At 37.7% G+C, this 23,103-nt stretch overlaps 2 protein-coding genes across 3 annotated transcripts in view; both read left to right on the forward strand.

Annotated features, from left to right (window-relative positions):
* Positions 1-8,925, forward strand: part of LOC127640394 (beta-parvin-like) — a 20,397-nt gene extending 11,472 nt beyond the window's left edge. For both annotated transcript variants that reach the window (XM_052122922.1, XM_052122924.1), the window contains exons 2-13: positions 2,205-2,294; positions 2,690-2,760; positions 2,954-3,056; positions 3,145-3,285; positions 4,732-4,847; positions 4,937-4,998; positions 5,134-5,153; positions 5,329-5,390; positions 5,650-5,718; positions 5,795-5,896; positions 8,076-8,148; positions 8,547-8,925. In XM_052122922.1, the coding sequence (XP_051978882.1) occupies positions 2,205-2,294; positions 2,690-2,760; positions 2,954-3,056; positions 3,145-3,285; positions 4,732-4,847; positions 4,937-4,998; positions 5,134-5,153; positions 5,329-5,390; positions 5,650-5,718; positions 5,795-5,896; positions 8,076-8,148; positions 8,547-8,623 (986 nt within the window). In that variant the 3' untranslated portion in view covers positions 8,624-8,925. The remainder of the gene's footprint in view (positions 1-2,204; positions 2,295-2,689; positions 2,761-2,953; positions 3,057-3,144; positions 3,286-4,731; positions 4,848-4,936; positions 4,999-5,133; positions 5,154-5,328; positions 5,391-5,649; positions 5,719-5,794; positions 5,897-8,075; positions 8,149-8,546) is intronic.
* A 6,287-nt stretch (positions 8,926-15,212) lies between these two features.
* LOC127640223 (gamma-parvin-like) lies at positions 15,213-18,708 on the forward strand. The gene is made up of 8 exons (XM_052122677.1): positions 15,213-15,232; positions 15,371-15,483; positions 15,566-15,681; positions 16,010-16,065; positions 16,183-16,217; positions 16,347-16,408; positions 17,413-17,481; positions 18,667-18,708. The coding sequence occupies exons 1-8, from the start codon at positions 15,213-15,215 to the stop codon at positions 18,706-18,708; spliced, it is 513 nt and encodes a 170-aa protein (XP_051978637.1).
* The last annotated feature ends 4,395 nt before the right edge of the window (positions 18,709-23,103 follow it).

Here is a 23,103-nt window from a genome sequence, read left to right on the forward strand (position 1 = left end):
ACATAATTGACACTGACTGCTATAAATAACATTGTTCTATTGTCAATCCCTGATCTCTGTGGATTTTGTTAGTATGTTAAACATGAAAGGAATTGCAATTCTGAGAAACGGAGGCATGGTGCATGTTTTATGGTGCCCCAGAGGGGACATGTGCAATTATGAATAAAAGCAGAACTGTAATAATGCAGGAAATGTAGATTGGGCACGATAATGCGTCCTCACTGTCGATTATGTAGTAAAGAAGATTTACATGGTGGATGTGGAGCTGTGAGGGTAAAACTGTCCCATTGGACATAATATGTTAATTTGAGTTCATCTCTGTTTACATTAGCATTATACTGTTCTGCTATTACTATTCATTTTAGTTTAAGAGGTTTAGCCATAAAAAACACAGAGTGTTGCACCTTTAATGTCAATTAAAGCATTGCCATGGGGAAAATTCAATCCATGCGGTTTACTTCAAAAAGATTGTGTGTGAGATTTTGTGTACGTGTAGAGTTTGGGTGTGGTATTATAGAGTGGGACTCTCTCTCTGATGTTGTAAGTTATGTTTAGATTTGACCTGATGACTCAGTTTCCATTTGGGAGGAAGGACACTAAACTGAGAGTGAGACATCAGATCACTACTCTTATAAATGAACTGTAATTAACTGGCAGAGGAAGAGACAGAGAGCCACTGATGGATTATCTGCTTAATTACTGCACACTAATCAGTTAATTGAAACACTACACATCACTCAACTACCAGCTGCTATTGATTTAGCAATAACAGCGAGTAATGTGAAGTATTGGCTGTTCTGTCCATTATAGATATTATCTTAAAACTTACTGTGGTACTGAATATTCATATTATAATCTATTTACAAGGTACGCCAAAGACTACCTTGGGATTAACATTATATATGTCTAAAAGCATGGTAATAATAACATTTAAAAAAAATGTATGGCATTATGGTATTACCACATTTTTGTACATGCATCATGCTGATACCATGTATTGAGACATTTTTTCATCATATTACCAATGTTTTAAACATTTTACCTTTGTATTACCATGTTTTGGGGGAAATTTACCATTGCAATACCATGCTTATTTGACATTTAACCATTGTAATACCATGCCTTTGTACATATACCATGTTAATGTGGATATTTTACCATGATATTTCTATGTTTTTTGGAAATGAACCATAGAAATACCATGTTTTGGACATTTTACTATGGCATTACCATGTTCTTTGGAAATACACCATAGTAATACTGTGTTTTTGGACATTTTATCATGATATTAACATGCTTTTGGACACGCACTAAGGTAATACCATGTTTTCTTTTGGCATTTTATCTAGGTATTACCATGATTTTTGGAAATGTACAGTAGTTGTACCATGTTTGTGAACATTTAACATGGTATTTCTATGTTTTTTGGACACGTACCATGGTAAAACCATTTTTTTAACATTTTACTATGGTATTACCATGTTCTTTGGAAACTTACCATTGCAATACCATGCTTATTTGACATTAAACCATTGCAATACCATGCCTTTGTACATATACCATGTTAATGTGGATATTTTACCATGATATTTCTATGTTTTTTGGAAATGAACCATAGAAATACCATATTTTGGACATTTTACTATGGCATTACCATGTTCTTTGGAAATACACCATAGTAATACTGTGTTTTTGGACATTTTATCATGATATTAACATGCTTTTGGACACGCACTAAGGTAATACCATGTTTTCTTTGGGCATTTTACCTAGTTATTACCATGACTTTTGGAAATGTACAGTAGTTGTACCATGTTTGTGAACATTTAACATTGTATTTCTATGTTTTTTGGACATGTACCATGTTGAAACCATTTTTTTTTACATTTTACTATGGTAATACCATCTTTTGGACTTTTACAATGATGTTACCATGTTTTTTTTTTTTACATGTACCATGTTAATACCAAGTTTTTAGGGCATGTTTTTATGATAATACTTTTTTATTTTTTTTATTTTAACCATGATATTATCATGTTTTTTTGGACATGGTAGATTGGACATTGGCACCAAATAATTTAGCAAACTTTTTAACAAAAGATTAGGGTAGCATTTTCACATTTTTTGTAAGTGAAATCACACTATGCATTCATTTTGTCTTAATATTTTACAGTTTTCTCTGTTTCTGCTTTTTATCTTTTTAGTGAGTGACCTTCAGGAAGATGGCAAGAATGCCATCAATGCTCCCCTCCTCCACGGCGGCCCGGAGCTGCTCCCAGAAGACACACTGCTTGGTAACGTATCTGTCCCCATCCATTAAACCCATTCCTCCTCACCACTAGAGGTCAGCGCTCACAGAGAATCACCACAGTTTTAACCAACTCTTTATCAACTTGTTGTAGTAGTTGCAATCAATGTTTATTATCGTTGCATTGTTTGGTTTATGGTTTCAAAGAAGTTTATGTTGGCATCTGCCTAATTTGGTTAGCTTCTACCAAGTGACATGAGTTTGTACCAAATTGTTGAACTGGATACAAAGTGTCATAAACAAAAGGGATGGGGAGCATTTTCACCTCCATTTTGAATGTTAATAAGCCTATTTATTTAGATGTCCTAACCATGCACAATTATAATGTTAGCATGGTTTAGCACACACTTGTGATTCTGGTGTTATTCCCAATCTTTTCAGAGGAAAATGCAGAAAGGACTATTTTAGACCCCATGTCCAGAGAGGACCTCAAACTGAAAGACCTGCAGAAGGTAGAACTCTCTTTTCCATCTTTCCATCAGATTTAATTCTGTGAAAATAAAAGAAAACAGAAGTGACAAAGAGAAACAATCACTAGCGGTTACCAAAGGAATTTTTAAATTGGACATTTGAGTCTGTTTTGTGCGGCCTGCAGCGCCCTCTAGAGATCCATGTCTGAGTACGAGTGTGAACTGTTCCTCTCAGGTTCTCATCGACTGGATCAACAGTGAACTAGAGGAGGAAAGAATTATTGTAAAAGACCTCGAAGAAGATCTGTACGATGGACAGGTGCTGCAAAAACTATTCGGTAAGATAAGAATGGAAAAGAGAAAGCACTATCGCATATTTAAACGATTCACTTTATTATTATTATTATGGTATTGTTTCTCCAACAGAGAAGCTGTCAGGTCATAAGTTGAACATTGCAGAGGTGACCCAGTCTGAGATGGGGCAGAAACAGAAGCTGCAGATGGTTCTGGAAGCGGTAAATGGAGTTCTAAGACCTCTGGAGTGGAATACAGAGTGGAATGTCGACTGTAAGTACCGAAAGACACATTCCATTGACTTCTGTTGTGATTATACTGAGATAATGATATGTTCTACCCCAACCCCTAAACCTAACCCTCATACAAACATTTTAACAATTTCATTAAGAATGAATTTAGTGTGTTTTAGTAGTATGAGAGGATAGCCAGTATTCTTGCTCCCTCGGCCATAACTGTGAAAGATAAGGTGAAAAATCTCGGTGTCATAATTGATTCGGCACTTAGCTTTGAGAATCAGATCAATTCTGTTGTTAAAAAGAGCTTGTGGCAGGGCGGAGGACGAGACCGGGTGTGTAGGATCACGACCCGGCCCCCGCCCTCTGCCCTTCCACAGAGCTTTTACCAGCTCAGAATTATTTCTAGGCTAAAACCCTTGCTCAGTTTCAAAGATTTAAAGACAGTTGTTTCATGCTTTTATTACCTCGAGACTAGAGTATTGTAACTAAGACCTATTGTAAGTATTGTAACTAAGTGGCTCAGGTGGTAGAGCGGCTCGGCCGCTAATCGCAGGGTTGGCGATTCCTGGCCCACATGACTCCACATGCCAAAGTGTCCTTGGACATTGAACCCCAAGTTGCTCCCAATGGCAGGCTAGCACCTTGCATAGCAGCTCTGCTGTCATTGGTGTGTGAGTGTGTGTGTGAATGGGTGACTGGAACATAGTGTAAAGCACTTTGGTATCCTCTAAGGTTAAAAAAGGCGCTATATAATTGCAGACCATTTAACTCTCTCTACAGAGCGGCAACTGTCCCGTCTGCAACTCGTGCAGAATGCTGTAGCCAGGCTACTGACTGGCTCCCAAAAAAGGAGCATATTACCCCTGTGCTATCCTCTCTTCTCTGGCGCGCTACAGAATTTATTTTAAAGCACTACACAATCAATCTCCTCAGTACATTAGTGATATCCTAAGCCACCAAAAAATCTTCTAGGCTACTGAGATCTTCAAATGCTGTTGGCTGTCCCTCAGTCCAAGCAAAAATCTAAGGCGGATCGAGCTTTTTCGGTAGTTGCCCCTAATCTATGGAATAATCTTCCCCTTCATATTTGTTTGGCCCCATCCGTTGAGGTCTTCAAGTCTCAATTGGAAACGTATCTCTTTTCTCTTCCATTTGAATCTAGGGAATCTTAAACCGGAGTTATATGCACATACACTGTCCTTTTTAATACATCGTTTGAATTTGAATTTGAATTTATATGGTTTATATGTATATTATGTGTGGTGATGTTTCCATCATTCTTAATCTCTTAACTGTTTCTAGATTCTTGATTGTGAATCACTCTTGTCAACAAATTGTCTTTAAATGTGTTATATAAAAATACATTGATTGGTTGATGTTTATTTTGTTGTTTTCCTCAGGGAGAGCATTGGCTGTTCCCCACAATGTAGATGAGTTCATGTCTTACTGTCCTTGTGGTGTCTTACTGTTTTTTCTCTAGCCATACACTCGAAGAATTTGGTGTCCATAGTTTACTTGCTGCTGGCGCTGGCCATCTATTACGCGGCTCCCATCCGCTTACCTGAACACGTGTCCGTCCAGGTGATCGTGGTCAAGGTACAAGCACTTTATTAAACCAACATAACATGAGAACAATAAATCAAATGTTTTCAGCTCAACTACACAGATTTGCATTTTCCATTCAGAAAAAAGAGGGCATCCTGCAGACTTCTCATGTGACCAAACATCTCACGAGTACCACCACAGAGTAAGTCATGTTTACAGCACAGACTGCCCTCTACACTTTAATGTCGACTTCTAGTGGAGAAAGACAGTTACTACTTTGCAAAATAGCTTGTATTAAAGCCTGATCCTGAATCATTTTCCCTCTCTTTTGTGGCAGAATGATGATCGGAAGATCAGGTGAGTCTGTCCACATACACTCTCACTAAAACCGATCGATCACTGCTTTATTTTTTTAATTATGATGACAGATTGCCCTCAAGGAAATGTTGAGTTCTGGATGTCCAGATGTTGTTCTATGCCTTTTATTACAGGAGCCATAAACAAGTTTATATTCATTGTTATTGATTTGCAGAACGGGACGCTTTTGACACATTATTGGATCACGCACCTGACAAACTGAACGTAGTAAAAACGGTAATGCACAGGGTCATGCTATTGAGATCTGTATAACAGTACTGATTATTGAGAATTATACTATATTATATTATATTGTGCCATGTTATTTTAGTTCTATGCTTAAGACTGTTTTAGGGACATAAACTTGTTTCAAGATAAATGTGTATGTGTGATATAAGTAGAGTTTTCAATCCTTTTCAGTCATTTTAATGATTCGTTTAAACATAAATTATCCCATGTACAGTATTACAAAATGTATGATGCTTTGTTTTTGCAGTCGCTGATCACATTTGTGAATAAACACTTGAACAAACTGAACCTAGAGGTGACTGAACTGGAATCACAGGTATCAGCTGTCATCCGTAATACCTGAAAATCACCACTACTTTATCAAACAGTGTTTTAAATATGTGTGTGTTTAGTTTGCAGATGGTGTGTATCTGGTGTTGCTAATGGGATTGTTGGAAAATTACTTTGTGCCTCTGTACAACTTCTACCTCACTCCAGAAAGCTTCGAACAGAAGGTGAGTGTGACCTGGGATGATGTGGTCTGATGAGATCTGATGTGGTTTAATGTGTACTTATGTGGTCTGTTGTGGACTGACGGGGTATGTTGTGGACTGATATGGTCTGATGTGGTCTGATGAGGTTTGATGTGGACTAATATGTTCTGATGAGGTCTGATGAGGTTTGATGTGGATTGATGAAGTAAGATGTTGTCTGAGGAGGTCTGATGAGGTCCGATGAGGTTTGATGTGGACTGATGCGGTCTGATGAGGTTTGATGAGGTCTGATGTGGTCTGATGAGTTCTGATGAGGTCTGATGTGGTCTGATATGTTCTGATGTGGTCTGATGAGGTCTGATGTGGTCTCAAGCGGACTGAATGGGTATGATGTGGCTGATGTGTTCTGATGTGGATTGATGGGTATGATGTAGTCTGATGGGGTTTGATGTGGTCTGATGGGGTATGTTGTGGAGCGATGTGGACTGACGAGGTCTAATTAGGTTTAATGTGGTCTGATGTGGACTGATGGGGTTTGATGTAGACAGATGTGGACTGCCAGGGTATGTTGTGGACTGATGAGGTCTGATGAGTTTTTATGTGGACAGATGAAGAAAGATGTGGCCTGATGTGGTCTGACGCGGACTGATTGGGTATGATGTGGCTGATGTGTTCTGATGCGGATTGATGGGTATGATGTGGGCTGATGTGGATTGTGGACTGATGTGGTCTGATGTGGACTGACGAGTTCTGATGTGGTATGTTGTGGACTGATAAGGTCTTATGAGGTTTTGATGTGGTCTGATGTGGACTGATAGGGTTTGATGGGGATTGACGAGGTCTGATGTGGTATGTTGTGGAGTGATGTGGACTGACGAGGTCTAATAAGGTTTAATGTGGTCTGATGTGGACTGATGGGGTTTGATGCAGACTGATGTGGTCTGATGTGGACTGATGTGGTATGTTGTGGACTGATGAGATCTGATGAGGCTTGATGTGGTCTAATGAGTTCTGATGTGGACTGATGAGGTATGTTGTGGACAGATATGGTCTGATGAGGTCTGATTAGGGTTGATGTGGTGTGATGTGGACTGATGGGGTTTTACGTAGACTGAGGTGGTCTGATGTGGACTAATGGAGTATGTTGTGGACTGATGAGGTCTAATGAGTTTTTATGTGGACTGATGAAGAAAGATGTGGCCTGATGATGTCTGATGTGGTCTGATGCGGACTGATTGAGTATGATGTGGCTGATGTGGTCTGATGAGATCTCATGTTGTCAAATGATGTCTGATGTGATCTGAGAAGGTCTGATGTGGTCTGATAAGATCTGATGTGGACTGATGTGATCTGAGGAGGTCTGATATGGTTTAATGTAGACTGATGAGGTCTGATAAGATCTGATGTGGGATGTTGTGAACTGGTGGGGTTTGATGGGGATTGACGAGGTCTGATGTGGTCTGATGTGGTATGTTGTGGAGCGATGTGGACAGACAAGGTCTAATAAGGTTTAATGTGGTCTGATGGGGTTTTATGTAGACTGATGTCATCTGATGTGGACTGATGGTGTATGTTGTGGATAGATATGGTCTGATAAGGTCTGAAGAGGTTTGATGTGGTCTGATGTGGACCGATGGATTATGTTTTGGACTGATGAGATCTTATAAGTTTTTATGTGGACTGATGAAGAAAGATGTGGTCTGATGTGGACTGACAGGGTATGTTGTGGACTTATGTGGACTGATATGATCTGATGAGTTCTGATGTGGACTGACGAGTTCTGATGTGGTATGTTGTGGACTGATAAGGTCTTATGAGGTTTTGATGTGGTCTGACGCTGACTGATTGGCTATGGTGTGGATTGATGTATTCTGATGCAAATGAATGGATATGATGTGGTCTGATGTGGATTATAGACTGATGTGGTCTGATTAGATCTGATGTTGTAAAATATTGTCTGATGTGATCTGAGGAGGTCTGATGTGGAATGATTGCGTCTGATTTAGACTACCCCATCAGTTTCAGGTACTCAATATCAACATTAGATATGGTCTGATGGGATCTAACGAGATGTGATTATGTTTTATGTGGTCTGATTTGGACAGATGAGGTCTTCTGTGATTGTATGGGGTCTAATGTGGTCTGATGAGGTTTGATGGTTGTCTTGGCTACTAATAATCTTTATCTATCTGTCTTGTAGGTGCATAACGTGGCATTTGCTTTTGAACTCATGCAGGATGGAGGATTACAGAAACCCAAAGCTCGACCAGAAGGTACCAGAAAAATGTGTGCCAATAAGTTTACACCAATGTCATACAATTGTATCTACAATCTTAAAGGAATAAGTTTAACCCAAAATTGTAATACTGTAATTATTTTCTCAACCTCATGTTGTTCAAAACATTTGATGAGAATATCATGGTGAGTAAATAATGGCAGAATTTTCATTTTGGGTGAATAATCCAGTTCAAGCAGTCAGTTGTGATATAGCTGTGATTCCCAGATTAACCACTAGATGGTGATGCTGTGATGTTCCTCAAATGTGACAGCATACTGTACACTCCCTCTGTGTCCTCAGTACAGTCTATGATTACACATATTATTCCTTCACAATGACAGTTAAAATATGCAAGCAGCTGTCTGTTCTGTTCTTGTTCTTTGTGTCCTATAGATGTGGTGAACTTGAATCTGAAGTCAACCCTCAGGGTGCTGTACAACCTTTTCACTAACTACAAGAACTCAGAGTAACAGTATATTGAAGCCATCCGAGAAAGCGTTTCTTGTGGTTCACCAATGTCAGTGCTTACACACATATATTTTATATAACAGGGCTTTTTTACACTCAGACTTGTACGTTTTCAGCATTAACATTGTGTATCAGCTATTAGAATAAAATATTAATTTTGACTTGTTCAAATGAGACCTGCTACTGCTTTAAGCATTACACACAAACAGTTGTTTGCCCTGACATGTTTTGTAAATTTGGTACACTGTGAATTATTATAAAGAAATTATTTAAATATTGTATCAAATAAACACAGCAGAATGCTTTGTACATATTTGAATTAATTCATTTAATGGTTTATGAATTTTTTTCTCTGAAGTTGAGCAATATTGATGATATTAGTAGATGCATTCATGGGTCATTAAGTACAACCGAAAAAAGGATTTTGATCGAAATAAGCGTTTGAGCCCCATGTCTTCACATACAGAATTATTCATACTTTAAAACCTCAATCCATATTAATATTTCACCTCAGTGTCTGCCTTGGGTTTTAGATAGTGACTAGAGTTTAAAAATTAATTTAAGAGGGGCCTGGGTAGCTCAGCGAGTGTTGACGCTGACTAACACCCCTGGAGTCGTGAGTTCGAATCCGGGGTGTGCTGAGTGACACCAGCCAGGTCTCGTAAGCAACCAAATTGGCCCGGTTGCTAGGGAGGGTAGAGTCACATGGGTTAACCTCCTCGTGGTCACGATTAGTGGTTCTTGCTCTCAGTGGGGTGCATGTTAATTTGTGAGTGGATCGCGGAGAGTAGCATGAGCCTCCACATGCTGTGAGTCTCTGAGGTGTCTTGCACAATGAGCCACGTGATAAGATGCACAGATTGACGGTCTCAGAAGCGGAGGCAGCTGAGACTTGTCCTCCACCACCCGGATTGAGGCGAGAAATCGTACCACCACGAGGACCTACTAAATAGTGGGAACTGGGCATTCCAAATTGGGAGAAAAGGGGATAAAAAAACAAATCATAGAACAGTGAAATTGCTCACAGAATCATCACAATGCTGTTCTGTCTAGTCTGCACTCAACGTCATTATCTCAAAAGAGATAGTTGACTTGAGCTTAGCAACACATTAATAACCACTCATAACACCTTAACGACTGTACCACAACGGCATGGCAACCACCTAAAACACTCAAGCAACCACATAGTAGCATGCTAACAAACACCCTTAACACCATAGCAACCACATAGCAACCACCCAGAACACCTAAACAACCACACAGCAATATGATAACAAACACAAAGCCATGCCATGGCAACCACTCAGAACACCTTAGCAACTGCATAGTAACATTTTTGCAACCACAAAAAAACCTCAGCAACCACATGGCAACATGCTAACAACCACTCAGAACACCTTGCAACACTTTGGCATCCACATGGTAACATGCTAACAACCATTCAGACCAGGGGTGCGTTTCCCTAAACAATGACGTAATTCACTGCTTAACCACCATAGTGTGATGCATCGTTGGGGAAATCAACTATGTCGAACATCCATCGTTCGAACCACGTTGGTTCAACAACATAGAACTGTCATTAATGACATTATGCAGGGGGTGGAGTAATAACCTCCGGGAAAATTGAATTATAATAGCTAATTTAGACATACAACAGAAAGACGTTTAATGTGACAAAGCTGTTGAAGACACGAAATCGGCATCCACCGTGTAATGGGACAGATGCATCGCGCTACAATAGATGTGTTTCCCTTTACAGCAGACTTTGGGGTTCACAGAAGCCATGTTCTTCAACAGAAACAGCTTGTGTTAAAGCGCTTTCTCTTAACAGTCTTTAAGCGTTGTATATGCACTGTAAATGGCTGAATTCATGTTTACATTACGTTTCAGAAAGGCACTTTCTGCAAAACCCTGAACAAGTCTTTTTTGTTTTAAATGAATGTAAGCGTGATCAAAGTCTTGACAGATTGAAAGATATCCATCCATCCATCCATCTTCAACAGCTTATCCGAAGTCGGGTCGCGGGGGCAGCTGCTCCAGCAGGGGGCCCCAAACTTCCCTATCCTGAGCCACATTAACCAGCTCTGACTGGGGGACCCCGATGCGTTCCCAGGCCAGTGTGGAGATGTAATCTCTCCACCTAATCCTGGGTCTTCCCCGAGGCCTCCTCCCAGCTGGACGTGCCTGAAACACCTCCCTAGGGAGGCGCCCAGGGGGCATCCTTACCAGATGCACAAACCACCTCAACTGACTCCTTTCGACGCAAAGGAGCAGCGGCTCTACCCCTATCTCTAAGGGAGAAGCCCGCCACCCTTCTGAGGAAGCCCATTTCGGCCACTTGTACTCGCGACCTAGTTCTTTCGGTCATGACAGAATGAAAGATATATATGGAATAAAAGATATAGATGCCTTAGCGAAGTCAAATGATGTCCACAAAGCAAACTTACAAGGAACTATGCTTCTAACCACAAGTAAAGAGCTGTAGTTCCAACCACACAATTTTGCGATGCTGTTTGCGAATGTTCGTTTGTACTACAGTTTCGTGAAACACCAAATCGTTGAACTTTGTTGGTAACGATGGAAACTTTGACCATAGTTTACTAACAATGCTTTTGGGAAACACCCCTGAACATCTTAGCAACTGCATAGCAACACCTTTGCTAACCACACAAAACAAACATGCAACCGCACAGTAGCATGCTAAGAAACACTCAGAACACCTTTGAAACTACATAGCAACACCTTGGCAACCACTCAGAACACCCAAACAACTACATAGTCAAGCCTTGGCAACCACTCAGAACACATTAGCAACCACATAGCAATGCCCTGGCAACCAACCAGAACAACACTGGTATCCTTAGCAACTGCATGGCCTGGCAACCACACACAACACCTTAGCCTTGTGGCGTTAATTTCGCATGAGCAAGCACCATTCACATTTTCTTGATAACATTTAAACATTCAAAATTTCCAGTATGATTATGTTTCAGAATGAACCAAATTTAATCAGAAGTCCACAGATGGTTGAGTATAATGCAATTGTTTTAATTTCTCCTTTATTTCTTCTATTTGTCCTGAATGTGATTATTGGGGGAATTCATTGGGTTGGTAAGTAACCATGGTAACCCTCCAGCATAAATGATCTCTGGTTTGTAATTAAAAGGAGGCATTCTCATGATCAGAGGAAGAGATAAAACTGTATATACCCTTTTAAGTCATAAACCTGGATATTGTCATGTAAATACAGGAATGGTTGTTCACTAATACAGTATCTGTCATTTTATCATTTATTCTCTGATTTAATTCCCTTTTACTGCAGTTTTTATTTGATTCCAGACAGTGAAAGTGAATGGTGACTGATGTTGTCAGTCCCTAACATTCTGCCTAACATCTACTTTTGACTTCTATGCGAGAAAGACAGCTATTACTGAGATAAATGTACTGTATTCTTTATTTGATGTGGTTTCTAACAGTTTTGGGTTCCCCCCAGGACATTTCCATTTACTCAAAATCTTACAGCTAAAAAGAGGAAGTGAAGCCCAACAGCTCTTCTGACACTTCCTGTCTGGTTTTGAAGTATGCCTCACCCGTGTCTGAGTTCTTGTTTTGACATTGTTCTGAATGATGTTTCATTTGGGTGTTTTATTAAATCGTTTCTTGTAGGATTGGTCACAGAACCGTTTGGACAATGTATTGGCTGCTGCCTCCCCACTGAAGAACATAAGATTACTGCAAACGTGCTGAGAGTTGAAGCGAAAGTTTGTGTGAGGTCACTGTAAACATGGCAGATCTGTAGCTTAGATGTTGCTCTTTCATCATTCAGGAGACTTTCTGGAGATTCTTTCTATACATTATTATACCATAATATAATATAATAATGTACATTAATAATTATTAATTTTCTACTGATGAAAAATGTCACATTGATTTATACAAAATATAATTTAATTAATTATTAACCATGAGAATCTAATGACATAATATTCTATACATTATTATATCATAATACAATATAATAATGTACATTAATAATTATTAATTTATCTACTGATCAAAAATGTCATATTGATTAATATAAAATATAATTTAATTAATTATTAACCATGAGAATCTAATGACATAATATTCTATACATTATTATATCATAATATAATATAATAATGTACATTAATAATTATTAATTTACTCATTAAAAATGTCACATTGATTTATATTTATACAAAATATAATTTAATTAATTAATTCCATGAGAAACAAATGACATAATATTCTATACATTAGAATATAATATAGCATACCATATATACCATAATATAATATAATATTGTATATTAATAATTATTAATTTTCTATTATTAGAAAATATTTATTTTATTTAAACCAAATATAATTTTTTTAATTAATAACCAGTATAATCAAATGAGACAGTTAACTTAAAAAAATGACAGGAAATCTAATACTATACTATTCTAAAATATAATTATTAATTTACTACTAATTTAGTCACATTGTAAAAAAAGTTGTTTCTTTATTTTTATGAAATACATTTTCATTAATTATTATCAGACACATTTGAGATGTAAAAAAGAGATATAATTTGTTATTTATTTTCCTATCAGTACTTTCATCTCTTTCCCAGCATGATTTTGTTGTCAGAGAGATTTCTATGTTGCGTATCAGTCTGTTATGTCAGTGTGAGCTGGCGTGTGTGATGCAGGAAGTCAGAAATTCAGAGCTCTGTGTGTTCTCAGTTCAGTGTGAGATCAGTGCAGACCTTCACAGACGTCTGCTGTGTGTTTGTGCAGATTCTCCATCCTTGTGTTTTAACCTTTGAAGTCTGCAGAGAACCAAACAATAGTTTTCAAACACAAGCACCAGAAATCAAATATCTGCTGAGTAAAACTATTTTTAAAGTTCACTTTTGACAAAAGCAATGTTTTAAAACAGTAAAATCAATGGCGGAATGTAGAGCTGAAGATTGTGAGGAGGAAAAAGACAAATCCAGCATTCGACAGGATGAGCAAACAATACATCACATGACATATACATCCAGCACACTGACAGTATGTACTTAGATGGTGATGGGAATGAACATACTTTTTATGGATTTCAAGTATGAGTAATCTTCACTGCTTAAATATGACTAAATTAAATGACTTTGTAAAGGGAGTGGAGACATTGATACTTTCACCTGTCAATCACTGCTCGTTCTCATAGTGTTGTATTTGAAGTGGATCTTTGAGGCTATGATTCATTATGTTTGCCAGTTGAGGGCGCTATTGTGCCAATTTTCAATTTCAATTCAAAGCCACAGGAACAAACAGTGTCGCTCTTTTGCTCGGTTTTGGTCTCAAAATGGAGGATGTTGCGTTGTTGCGCATTGTGTTGACTATTAACTCATCATTAAGTAATTGTTGTAATCAACACATGAATTTGCAGTAATAATACAGTAATTAAGCATGTATTAATGCATATTAGTGCACCTGTATTGGGGGGGAGTTCAAATACATGGCTTCAGCACATTGTGGTAATTAACACATTAATTAACACTATTAGTTCATATAATAAGTTGTTAGGGAATTAATTCACGATTACACATTTAATTAATAGAAATTCATATATGACTTAATATATTAATCAGACAGACTCTTTATTATTCGCTGATGTGGCAATCATTAATTAATGCTTATTTAATCATGAGTCATACATTAACTCGATATTATCTGTGCATTAATTAAGCATTAATTAATGCTTATTAATGCACCCATATTGTAAAGTGTTACTTTAATTTGTTATGAAATTGAAATGCCTAAATCAATTTTTTTTGTGTGTATATCACTTGATGGCATGACATTTCTTACTAATTTTTAACTTTCTAATTAATGTAAATTATATCTAAATCATTGTAATATTTGTTGTACTGGCTTTAATGTTGCTTATTTTAGGATTGCAATACAGTTAAAAAGTACAACATTCATTACAAAAATGAGAATGAGATTTTTTGTATTACTGTAATGGAATTCAGGGTAAATAACATGAAAATAACATCAATGTAAAATCTTAAATATATAGTCCACCAAAAAATTATTTACTGGTGTTGCTCCAGTCCAAACCTGTACAGAATGAAAAGTCAGTCATTATTTATATACAATTTTAAAATAATATTCCTTGTTCAATAAAAGTTAATCTCAATTGACATTCATGGCATAATATTGAATACCACAATAATTTTACAATAAAAAAGCAAAAATCGAGGTTACAGTGAGGCACTTACTATGGGAGTGAATGGGGGCCTTACACAGAAAAGTTTAGTAAGTGATTTTATCACACTAAAATCATGTTAACACACATATTGTTTACGTCTTGTGACTATACCTTTGAAACAGTGAGTATTTTAACATTTACGGATTGCCCCCATTTACCTCCATTGTAAGTGCCTCACTGCAACCCAGATGTTTGCTTTTTTTTTTACAGAAAAGGAAGGACGAGTCTAAATTAATTTATGTGGTAACCAACATGACACGAATGCTGTCGATTGAGCTTCACTTGTATTGAACCTGGAATATTCCTTTAAGCCTCAAATCAAATATGGCGGCTAAACCTCACTGGTTATCTTTGTGTTTCATGATGACCAAATGAACAACATGAAATTAAGATATGCTTAGTTTTCTTTATGCAAAATATAATGTCTTATTTTCAACTTGCGATTTGTTTGGGTGAAGTATACATGTGTGTTCTGATTGTAGGCAGGTTGGCTGGTGTTCAGTCAACGCACAGGTCCGCAAACTGGAGGTGATCCTCGCAGCTCTGAACGAGACCTTAGAGATTAATGAGGAAAAGTGCAAATGGAGCATCAAACGTGAGCCAATCACATCAGCTCTTGTCAATGACCTATTTCAATATTTACGAGCATATGCCCACCCTTCTGCTCCATCTGTCAGTCATTCACAGCAGGGACATGTTGGCTACATTGCATCTTCTGGTTGCGATGGCGAGGCGTTTCCAGCCCGATCTGGTCCTTCTTGCTAATGTCAGTGTGGAGGTTATCCAGTGTGAGGTGATTGTGATTTATGGAGTGGTGGTGGTGTAGTGGTCTAAACCACATAACTGGTAAACGGGTAATCAGAAGGTCGCTGGTTCGATCCCCATAGCCACCACCTTTGTATCCTTGAGCAAGACACTTAACTCCAGGTTGCTCCGGGGGGATTGTCCCTGTAATAAGGGCTCTGTAAGTCACTTTGGATAAAAGTGTCTCCCAAATGCATAAATGTAAATGTAAATACATGCAAATGACAAATATATATATACATTACACATATTTAATGTGTTTATGATTTGAACCTCAGTGCCTTTATCCGTTAATTAAAAGCTTTCTCATTAAACAGGTCACCAAAAGTGGCATCAAGTCAGACAAACAGACAGAATTCATCACTTGTCAAAGGTGTGTGGAGCTTTTCTTCTCTGATCTCCCTAAGAAACGTGTTAAACTTTGCACTTTGAATCAATCAATGATAATGCACAAACCAGCTGTTTCATGGTCTTCTGTGTGTCTCTGCAGCAATTCCAGTGAAGATCTTCAGAGAGAATCTAACAGTAAGTGAAACGCAGGCTGAACTCGGAGCCTCTGCGTTTCCATATTCATAAGCATCAGTACTTTACATAGTGGGGGCGTATGAAGCAAAAACGAATCCTTCCGAAACTCTCTTTTCAATCTCTTTGCAGACGAATGTCCCATCGATGAGCTCTTTAAACTGGAAGTGCACAAAATTGAGACAGTGAAAAAGGTTCTGATCCAGTCAGGTTTCTCCAACTGTGGCCTTTCATCCAGTTCCTTTTTCAGCTTCATTATGTTGGCTTGACAAAGCCAAAATACTGTTTTAAGGCCAATTCACACTGCCCCAACAAATGCCAACATATGCTAACACTTCAAACATGCTAAAGTTGGCTATTGTATTTAGAATGTTGAGAAACACAACTGTCGTGTTCACAATTATCCAACAAACAGCATCAAACTTGCGCCTCATTGTTCGCCTTTGAATAAGATGACTGACAAGGAAGAGGATAAAGCCAAATAGTCATGCTTTAATATTTAAATATACACTTACTATTGTTTGACATCCACACAAACTGCTGAACACAACACTAGCATATTTAGTTTGACTTGATTGATTGCGTTTCTCCTGCTTTACCAATGCGCCCGCCTGCCCACACGCACTCATTTTCTTTGATTTGGCAACGGTTCGGGATGAAGTCAGATTACTTCAGAGTTTGTTGGAAAACCATACCAGACTGCTCAAACATTTCAAGACCCAACAAACATTGATTGAACATGTTGAATGGGTGAAAACAGTCGGCAACAAGCGCCAACAGGGTGAACATTTTGAGGCCTTTATTCTTTATGTTGGCTTGACAAAGCAACTCTTCTACTCTTTTGGCTATTGAGGTTTAACTGAAATTAGTAAATTTATCTCCTTGAGCTTTAATGCTAAAACCACCAAAACTGGTACAGACCTTCGGACTGTTCTGGAGAAGTGTGCTATATATTTTCGAATTGATCAGACTTACAGATTTTGCACAGCGGATATTCAATCATCCCCAAAATCCCATTGACTTAGTCTAATGGAACGTTCAATTGGGGAAAGGCTATTCAAACAGCATCTTGTCAAATCTGTCTGTCCGTCCTTTCTGAAACATTTGAAACTGTTAGGTTTTGTCAAGCCAACATCAAAGTTTTTCTTCAGAAACTTTACCTACTGTATTTAGTTCACATTATTTTTCTTTCCTATAGGCTATTTTACACTCTTTGAATAAGAACATGTCATCTCTTGGACTAAACGTGACTGACCTTGAAAAACAGGTGTGTAAATCCACCTGGACTTCAGTTTTGATAGTCTAAAGGGGCTATTGTGATGCCGAAATTTACTATGAAATATGATTTCTCACGATATAGCCGTCTCCCAGTTTCATGTGCAGAATACTGTAAGTAAGCCATTCATTGGTTGATTTTTAAGCAGTATTAAAGAAAATTGAGTGGAAACAGGAAATCAAATGGGAAAAGTGTGCGGATTCGAACCGTATATTTCTGTGGTTTCACTACACTATTCGGGTGCAAATAGCTGCACTGTGTGGCAGATGCTATTTACAATGGTGTGCAAATAGCACTCCGTTAAATATTTGGCAGTCATCAACATCAAAGCCACACAAGGACCTGTTTTGAGGTTATGACCTTTGCCATAGAATCAAATCATTTCTCAGTCCAAGGATGTGAACAGCTCCAAGTAGCTTCTCCGAATTGTCCACTCGTAATTACAGTAATTCCGACAGCACGTGAACGCAACATTATTTGTTTGTATTTCAAAAACCTATAAAATTACAATTATTGTTGTTGGTTTTTGTCAACCTCAAGCTCCAGAATGTCACATTAGCATTTGATTTGCTCATAGACAGAGGCCTTCCAGTCCAGTCTGTTAACCCTGAAGGTAAGCATTGTATCATAATTGTAGACTTTTTTGTCTACAAGTGGTCTATTTGTGTATCAGTTTTAATTTACTGATAAGCTCTTATCTCATGTTCCTCATAGATGTTGTGTCCCAAGATATTTCAGCAACAGTACAATTGTTTTATTACTGATTCAAGAGATATAAAAACAAATAACTCTCCACTCTTTGGAGCTCTCTGGCCTTTCAATTCAATATAAGTTTTCAATAATCACAGTATAATCACTGTATTCACTCATTCAAACCTCTTCAGAGTAAAAATGGTAGTGGAGAGTTGACTGTCACAGTACACTGGCCCTCATTGGGAGTGCTTGAGCACATTAGTCCAATTGAGCCAATTGTACAGAGTGAACCTGAACCGTTTGAAGAGGCATCAGAGAGAATATGAACACTCATCTCAATATATAAATTGCTTCTTGACGCAGACAGCTTCAATTGAATGTGACCTTTCATGTACATTTATGATTACTTTTATTGTGCTTTTCTGTGCTTCAGTCCTAATTTGTTTAGTAAAACTCTTTAAAGTTTCTCCTCTTGTGTTCTAGGGAAGATATAAGTCATACGGGGAGTGTCATGAGGTTGAGTAAATTAACTAAATATTCATTTTGGGCAAACAAAAATCCTTTAAAAGTGCTTTGATAAGAATTTGGACAAATGCCAATGACACAACGGCACGATTTTTGAACCTTTACCAGGAAAACTCGAGCTTTCTGCTCTTGACGTCAACACCCCTCCATCCACTCCTGTAATTTAATTTCCTTAATGTGTAGTCTCCTAAATTGGATACAGCGAATGGCTTTCATTTAATCTAAATGGCAAAAGCATTATGGGCATTTTAAGCGAGTCTACTCTTAGCGAACGGGTTCGGGCGCAGGCGGAAAGATTCTCTGATGGTGTTTTAATGGTGAATTGCCCCTGGGTCATTTTTTAAGCAGAAAATGTATAACAGGCTGATATTTTTCATCCGTGCACCAGTTTGTTATTCGATATTCATAACCTCAATTTTTCAGCCTTTCTTACCCCTTATCGTGGGTGTAAGGATCATAAAAATGAATTAAATCTATTTGTAGGATGGAGATATTAGAAAACTGATTGCAAGAGAGATGCGTTGGACATTTAGGTGGGTTGGATAGACAGATAGACAGACAAACGTCTGGATTGCTTGCATTAATAACCAGGGATGGGAATCGTTTGGAATTTAATGATTTTGGTTCCACTGAACGGTTCTGGTTCCTTAAAGATTCTTTTAGTACTTGAAGTATAATTGGCCTTAATTATAAACAGTACCAGTGCTGTTTTCCAAGCTACACATAATTAAGAAGTTAAACTACAGTGAATGCATTCAACTAGGGTGAAAGCATTCATTTAAACATTAATGTATACTTAATATACACTAATAAACTAGAAAACATACTATTTTATATAACTCAATCGAAATATAGTTATAAAAAGCTGCAATTAACTAAATATTTTGCATAAAAAAGAAAGGCACTGTCCCTTTAAAGGCATAGTTCACACAAAAATGTAAATTCTCTCATCATTTACTCACCCTCGTGCCATCCCAGATGTGTATGACTTTCTCTCTTCAGCAGAACACAAATGAAGATTTTTAGAGGAATATTTCAGATCTGTTGGTCCATACAATGCAACATAAAAGTACTCCAGACGACTCGCATACCTTCCAAAGTGATATGATAGGTGTGGGTGAGAAACATCAATATTTAAGTTCTTTTTCCTTCACTTTCACTTTCTCCTCCTTCTGTTTTTGGTGATTCTCATTCTTCATGCATATCGCCCCCTACTGGGCATGGAGGAGATTTTCATGATAAAAAAATGACTTCTTTTTGTCATATAAGAGGTCTTTCTACTATAAAAACAAACAGTACATTTCAGAAATCAAAACTTAATCCCCAATGCATTAAATCATTTATTGAAACCAAGCTGCCAAAATTTCTCCTTCTCTACCTCTGTATATTAGTGATGTCACAAAGGGTACTCATGACCGCCTCTACAGAAAAAACACCAACTTAACATCATCACACCCTTGGCCCCACCCACTGGGGGTCAGTTCATTAAGAGAGAATGTGAGACAGCAGGATATAGACCTACTGCTCTGCCTCTTGTTGTTTTGTGCATAAACTTCTCAACAAACTGTACACCCATCTATGCTATTTTACATTTTTGGTGCACACACACTAGATGGACCTCTTTGACAGTTTTGATGCATTTCCGGCAATGTGCACCTCACTGCAGGATGATACTGGAAACTGGATGCGTGCGACTATGTATGTGCATAATATGGATGTGTCATCTGTGTATTTCAGTGTGGATTACATGTTTTGCGACTAATATCAGCGTGGATTGCTTTTGAACCAGTCATTAAATGATTCAGGCTTTGCCAAGGAATTGTCATTGAAGGATGGGGCACTTAAAAACACTATTGGACCCATTCAAGTAAACGGTTCCATTCATGAATATTGCAAATGTCATGACTGTTCGATAGTTTAGGGTGCTGACACCTTGTCTACACCGGGTGTGTCTGTTGACACGACGGGATACAATGGCTTAAGGCTGTTTATACCAGGCGCGTCCGTTGACGCGATGAGACACAATGGCTTGAGGCTGGTTACACTGACTGCATCAACACAAACTTTCTAAGCCATTTATTTGTGTTTTAGCAGTAGTAGCACCAGTGCAAAATGGAATGGGACACCTGTTTACTGTTGGCTTGACGCGCTACAACTGACGCTTCCATGGTAGACAGCATCATTGAATATAATAGGTTCTATTGCTTTTGACAAGATATGCCCGTGTCCGGTTTAGACAGGGTGTGAGTGTTAACAGTTGTGCTTGAGATGAACAGTTTAATATTAATATTATGTATAAACCCTGAAATTTACTGTAGTTTTGTTTTGTTGTGGGGTTGGTCATTCTCTGCCGATTGGATTTGAATATGGCTCTATTTGAGGGGCTGCACGATGTTAGCCAATCAGAACAGCGAGAGTTACATTGACGTTTAAAGGAGGAGCTGAGGCTAAAACTGAGTGTTCAGACAGAGGGCCAGAAAGAGTGTGAAAAATGATCATAAATGTCTAAATTGTGACACTAACATAATCAGTGGCCCTCAGAGAAGATAATAAAACTATATAGAAAAAGAGCATTTCATGACCCTTTTAAATTTTGAGCCTTCTCTCACCCAAACTTATCATATCGTGTCTGAACACATGGATTTAACCACTGGAGTCATAAGATTACTTTTATGCTGCCTTTATGTGGATTTTTGAGCTTCAACATTTTGGCACCCATTCACTCATATGGACCAACAGACGTGAGATATTCTTCTAAAAATCTTAATTTGTGTTCAGCAGAAGAAAGAAAGTCATACACATCTGGGATGGCATGAGGGTGAGTAAATGATGATAGAATTTTCATTTTTGGGTGAACTATCCCTTTAAGGCTGTTCAGGGCTCAAGTGAATCAGTGAATCATTTAAAACTGTCCAAAAGAACTGACTCACTAAAATGAATCAGAGTTCCCAAAACAATAGATAGGGGAATTGTTTATTTTAACCAGTTACTTTACATGAACATTCTATAATGACCGATTCACTTCAATTTAACAAATATACCAAACAAAAATAAATACTACTTTTAAGTAATATATTGTCATTTTATATTTCATTATTAAATTAACATTTATTATGACAAAACTCCTGTTGAGTCGGTAGCCGGGTTTCCATCCACATATTTTTATGCATATTTTGGGATAAAAACACGAAGATGTGGATCAAATCTCCAAAATGCGCATAAAAAAACGTATATACGCTCCCTTGAGGTAAATACATTTTTTATTCGATAAGAAGAAATGCGCATAAATTTGCATAAACAATGATGGAAACACATTTACCAAATTAACTTGTATTGAATTTAAGAGGAATACAAGATAAATGCATAAAAAAGTCATGTAACTGAATGATTTGTTCATAAATGGACTAGCTGCGGACCAAGCATCGCATAAATGTCGCTCTGGTCATCCTGAAATAACAGTGTCTAGAAAATCCAAAGCTTGGAAAAAGTTTGCAGAGCAAATAAGTCAAATACAAACTTGAAATGTGCCAAAGAGATATTTGAAAAATATGGTAGTCATAAGGATGGAGGAATGCATACACTCTCTGTGACACGCTCCCAGACATGAGACAAGTTCTTTACAGTGTTTTGACAGTGTGCTCTAAACCGCGAGTATTTTATTAATAAAAGAGTCACATTGGCTACAATTTATGCGGAAGAGATTATTACATATATATTTTTAATACATGGGATGGAAACATGACTTTATTTGCACATTGTTTTGACAGCATGAATTAAATGCTCAACTTGAATATGGTAAATGGTCTGCACTTATATAGCGCCTTTTTAACCTTAGCGGTATTCAAAGTGCCTTTATACTGTGACTCATTCACCCTTTCACACACACACACACACACACACACACACACACACACACACACACATGTTGTGTTTCCATGTTTTATGGGGACTTTCCATAGACATAATGGTTTTTATACTGTACAAACTATATATTCTATCCCCTAAACCTAACCCTACCCCTAAACCTAACCCTCACAGAAAACTTTCTGCATTTTTACATTTTCAAAAAACATAATTTAGTATGATTTATAAGCTGTTTTCCTCATGGGGACCGACAAAATGTCCCCACAAGGTCAAAAATTTCGGGTTTTACTATCCTTATGGGGACATTTGGTCCCCACAAAGTGATAAATACACGCTCACACATACACACACACACACACACACACACACACACACACATGTTGTGTTTCCATGTTTTATGGGGACTTTCCATAGACATAATGGTTTTTATACTGTACAAACTTTATATTCTATCCCCTAAACCTAACCCTACCCCTAAACCTAACCCTCACAGAAAACTTTCTGCATTTTTACATTTTCAAAAAACATAAT

This window comes from Xyrauchen texanus, chromosome 49 (assembly GCF_025860055.1).
Source record: "Xyrauchen texanus isolate HMW12.3.18 chromosome 49, RBS_HiC_50CHRs, whole genome shotgun sequence".
Taxonomy (NCBI): Eukaryota; Metazoa; Chordata; class Actinopteri; order Cypriniformes; family Catostomidae; genus Xyrauchen; species Xyrauchen texanus.

Bases quoted from the DNA above. Each gene is read 5' to 3' on its own strand.
- LOC127640223 (XM_052122677.1), top strand. From the start codon at position 15,213: ATGGCGGCTAAACCTCACTG. The intron at 16,218-16,346 runs GTAAGTGAAACG...ATCTCTTTGCAG, and splicing joins TCTTCAGAGAGAATCTAACA to ACGAATGTCCCATCGATGAG. The intron at 16,409-17,412 runs GTTCTGATCCAG...TCTTTCCTATAG, and splicing joins AAATTGAGACAGTGAAAAAG to GCTATTTTACACTCTTTGAA.